Source organism: Lactuca sativa, chromosome 5 (genome assembly GCF_002870075.4).
Source record: "Lactuca sativa cultivar Salinas chromosome 5, Lsat_Salinas_v11, whole genome shotgun sequence".
NCBI lineage: Eukaryota > Viridiplantae > Streptophyta > Magnoliopsida > Asterales > Asteraceae > Lactuca > Lactuca sativa.
Genome location: NC_056627.2, coordinates 82,153,037 through 82,158,036, shown reverse-complemented (window position 1 = coordinate 82,158,036; position 5,000 = coordinate 82,153,037). Strand labels below are relative to the sequence as shown.

The following is a 5,000-nucleotide window of genomic DNA, read 5'->3' as shown; positions in this document are numbered from 1 at the left end:
ATTCTCAGAACTCTTAATTGATACGACATGCTATTTTTTCCATTCATTCCCTTTCAGGATCAGTCGTGGTCTTCCAAACTTTACCGATGGTATGGATGAATCCCTCGCTTCATCTAATGTGTAAAAGATCCTAGCCGCACTTAAAAGCCGAGTACTCTACCGTTGAGTTAGCAACCCAAATAGAAAACGGGTATGTAGATACAATCAGAATAAAACAAAATGCTGAAATAAAAGCATTAAAGTACGAAATCAAAAAATATATAAAAAAATTAGAATCTATTTGGAACATAAAAATGACTAAATCAGATGAAAAAATAAAAAAATTTCCGATAAAAAAAGAAATAAAGAAATCGAAAAAATGCTAGACCATCCCCTATTTCTATGTTATCCACCTTTTTCAATCAAAAATGCGGGTATCAAAGCTAATCCAACGAACCCATAATTTGAATCAACTAAGGTAAAAAATCAAATGGGACGGAAATAAATAGAGCTGCTTATCACGATGAATTATATTTGTTCGATACAATGTTGTCAATATAAAGGGTAAGAAAAGAATACGATGGAAAAAATACAAGAACTTAAATTGAAATAATAGTAAAAAAAAGGACTTGTGTTGGATTGGCACTGCATATATACTAAAATTTTTAGTTTCTAAATAAAGAAGAAGTAGAAAAAGGATTTATGCAATCAATAGTATATTGAATTAATATAAGTCGAATAAAGAACTTCGATTCCTTGTGTCTTACTTGGTATTAGAATTTAGAATTCGAATGAAAACCACCCGATTGTAGGCAAGAATTTTTGATTTTGTGAGGATCAATCAAATAAGGTTTTCGTTAGAAAAAGATTCTATAAAAGAAATGATAAATAGATACTAATAGAGCAAGAAAAGAAGGAAATAAAAAAAACATAGTATAGAAAAGATATCCAAAATTATATAGAAATCACTATCCTACCCTTAGTTTTTATTTCCTTAATTTAATTCCTTAATTTAATTGAATTTCGTTTGATTAGGGCAAAGTTCCTTAAAAACCTCTACCTTTTTTAAAATATCCTGAACAGTTCCTGTAGGCTGAGCGCCTTTTTCAAGGAAATAGAGAATAGCGGGAACGTTTAAATAAGTTTGATTCTTGATCGGATCATAAAAACCCACTTTCCGAAGATCTCTTCCTTCTCTTCGGGATCGAACATCAATTGCAACGATTCGATAGACGGCTCATCGGGATAGATGTAGATGAAAAAGAACCCCCCTAGAACCGTATAGGAAGTTTTCTCCTCGTACGGCTCGAGAAAAAATGATTTGAAGTTTTGTCTATGGATAAAATTATAATAAATAGTAAAGGAATCCGTAAAATAAATTAGCCTATAATTTAACTTATAGTCATTTTTATTTAACTTACTTACTGAAAACTAAAAAATCATTTGTACTCATAACTCAAGTTCAATAATTATCAAATATATTAAATAAAATTAAGATATTTTTTTATTGAGTGGTCTTTAACCCCCCCTTTTGTCTCGTTGAAAATCTATTTGGATTCTTTATTCGGATCTGTGAGACAATTGAAGTGGTGTTTCCTTGTTCTGGGATCCTTTATCTTTGTTTTAAATCATTGGGTTTAGACATTACTTCGGTGCTTCTGAATCCTTTCAAAATGGTAGCAACATACCCCTTTTGTGATTTCTTTCTAGAATCATACCGACGGTTGATTCGTGCGCGATACACTGTGGATCGAAAACGTTTTGCGGTTCCAACAATTTTTTTGAATTGAAAATTTGCTCGAATCGGATCCTTTCAATTTCTATATCGATATCGAAGATATACTTACGAAGTTGTTCCAATTTATTGATTGGCATTAACCCTAGATCGTTGCCCCTGAGAAATTAATCCATACTTTCTACTCGAGCTCCATCATGAACTATTTACATTACAACCCAATAAAAAAGAAGGGTTCTAGTAGAATAGAACAAACGACGTCGAGCCAAGAGCACCTTCATTCCTATATAAAAGAAAATGGTGGATGTAAGAATAAAAATCCACACCGGATCGTGTCCTTCAAGTCGCACGTTGCTTTCTACCACATCGTTTTAAACGAAGTTTTACCATAACATTCCTCTAATTTGGAACCAGTATGGAATTGATTCAATTATGGAATCATGAATAGTCATTGGTTCAGTCGGTACAGAGACATAGTCATTTATATTTTTTTTCCTAGCTACATAGATAATAAATATTTTTTATTAAGAAATCTTAGCAAGACCCGGGCTTTTTTGTATGAACGGAAATTTTTTCTATAAATCTATATCTCAAAAAAATATCTAACAGAAATATCCAGAAATCTAAATATAGAAATAACATAACTAACAGAAATAACACGAATAAATAAATTCTATTTGACTCTGCCTGTTCAAGTGACTCAATCAATAAGATAGACTGACCCATTTCCAACTTCTCAAAGATTCAACCCATAAGGAATCATTACAAATCTTGATAATTGAAAAAGTTTCCTACTTCGACATCATTATTTGAGTCAAGTTTTACTTTTACAGTAAAGCCTACATTTGATTATCATAAGAAATAAGAATTTCTGTTTCTTTTCGAATAGAATTGTCAATGATTTAAAGCAAATAAGCTAAAAAGATCGAACAATAAAAAGAAATATCATTGTTAAATATTTAAATTTGAATATTTTAGGGATGCAAATTATTTTTCACAAAAATAGAAAGACTATTGTCACTGAAATAGGATAACAATACATACCTATAGGCTAAGCACTTCCTCGTTTTATATGTATTTTCATATTTTGTTTAACCTGAGGTTAAGTAATCTTTCTGCAACTGTGATCTATGCCCCATCTTATCTTTATCTGGATCACAAAAGGAGTCAGTTACATTTGCATGTCATTTGAACTCGATTTAGTTCATTTTGTGAAAAACTGAGATATGATTCCGAAAAGAATCATTAAAAATCAAAAAAGAAAGAAGAATAAGATTCTATCCAATATTAGACCTTGAAACAGAACCTTGTTGAACAAAAAAGATGTATTCGGATACAATGGATATGCTCTGGGACGGAAGGATTCGAACCTCCGAATAGCGGGACCAAAACCCGTTGCCTTACCACTTGGCTACGCCCCATTTATATTGTTATTGGACACTAATACTAATAAAGAATAATATTGGTATTAAGTGTTCGTCAATTCCAGCCCAACTATCTATAGAAAATCTTTCTTCTTTATTCTTCTTTATAGAATATATTATAGATTCGTGCTAGGATTTTGACATGTGTATATCTAGAATTCAACTGAATTTATTGATCATTACATACAATTCAATTAAGATATTGTATGAAAGTATGATTTCTTCTATTCTCCTTTGAGAATTGGAGGATTTTTGATTGAGCGGAAAAAGAAGGAGTTTTTTGTCTACCTTACTTTCTTCATTTTTCCTTATATAAATAACTCAATCAAAATGCAATTATCTCGACGAACAAAATGTCTGTTATGCTTAATATCTTTAGTTTGATCTGTCTTAATTCTGCCCTTTATCCGAGTAGTCTTTTCTTCGCCAAATTGCCCGAAGCCTATGCTTTTTTGAATCCAATCGTAGATGTTATGCCAGTCATACCCCTGTTCTTTTTTCTTTTAGCCTTTGTTTGGCAAGCTGCTGTAAGTTTTCGATAAGATCTTGAATACTATCCTAGAAAATTCATGATTTATTCGAGAAAAATTATAACAATTGATAAGATCAAATAACTCTGGGAGGATGAACCTTCTATCTAATGAATTATGAGTTCAATACATCCTCTTTAGCAGAAAGACGGATATTCCTTGCTCATTATCAGACAATCACTTATTCACAAACTTCGTGTGGGGCTAATAGTTTGCATTTCCCATCTCATGGAAAACCCTTTTCGCTCCGCTTAGCCTTATCCCTCTCTAGGGGTACTTTAGTAATAGGTTCTATAGGAACTGGACGATCTTATTTGGTCAAATACCTAGCGAAAAACTCCTATCTTCCTTTCATTACGGTATTTCTGAACAAGTCCCTGGATAACAAGTCTCAAGGTTTTGATAATATTGATGTTGATGCTAGTGACGATAGTGATGCTAGTGACGATATTGATGCTAGTGACGATATCCTTGATATGGAGCTGGAACTGCTAACTAGCATGAATGCGCTAACTATGGATATGATGCCTGAAGATGAAGACCTACTTTATATCACCCTTCAATTCGAATTAGCAAAAGCAATGTCTCCTTGCATAATATGGATTCCAAACATTCATGATCTGGATGTGAATGAGTCGAATTACTTGTCCCCAGGTCTATTAGTGAACCTTCTCTCCAGGGATTATGAAACTAGAAATATTCTTGTTATTGCTTCGACTCATATTCCCCAAAAAGTGGATCCCGCTCTAATAGCTCCGAATAAATTAAATACGTGCATTAAGATACGAAGGCTTCTTATTCCACAACAACGAAAGCACTTTTTCACTCTTTCATATACTAGGGGATTTCACTTGGAAAAGAAAATGTTCCATACTAATGGATTCGGGTCCATAACCATGGGTTCCAATGCACGAGATCTTGTAGCACTTACCAATGAGGCCCTATCGATTAGTATTACACAGAATAAATCAATTATAGATACTAATACAATTAGATCCGCTCTTCATAGACAAATTTGGGATTTGCGATCCCAGGTAAGATCGGTCCAGGATCATGGGATCCTTTTCTATAAGATAGGAAGGGCTGTAGCACAAAATGTACTTTTAAGTAATTGCCCCATAGATCCTATATCTATCTATATGAAAAAGAAATCATGTAACGAAGTGGATTATTATTTGTACAATTGGTACTTCGAACTTGGAACGAGCATGAAGAAATTAACGATACTTCTTTATCTTTTGAGTTGTTCTGCCGGATCGGTCACTCAAGATCTTTGGTCTCTACCCGGACCCGATGAAAAAAATGGGATCACTCCTTATGGACTCGTTGAGA

At 33.1% G+C, this 5,000-nt stretch overlaps 2 protein-coding genes across 2 annotated transcripts in view; one reads left to right on the top strand and one right to left on the bottom strand.

The window, feature by feature from the left end:
- LOC128126394 (maturase K-like) overlaps positions 1-1,218 on the bottom strand; it is a 3,609-nt gene extending 2,391 nt beyond the window's left edge. The window contains exon 1 of the mRNA XM_052764216.1: positions 1-1,218. This exon is cut by the window's left edge and continues 2,391 nt beyond it. The gene's annotated coding sequence lies outside the window, so the exon portion shown is untranslated.
- A 2,560-nt stretch (positions 1,219-3,778) lies between these two features.
- The window catches only part of LOC128126388 (protein Ycf2-like), a 2,378-nt gene continuing 1,156 nt past the window's right edge, over positions 3,779-5,000 (top strand). The window contains exon 1 of the mRNA XM_052764213.1: positions 3,779-5,000. This exon is cut by the window's right edge and continues 1,156 nt beyond it. Coding sequence (XP_052620173.1) covers positions 3,779-5,000 — 1,222 coding nt within the window.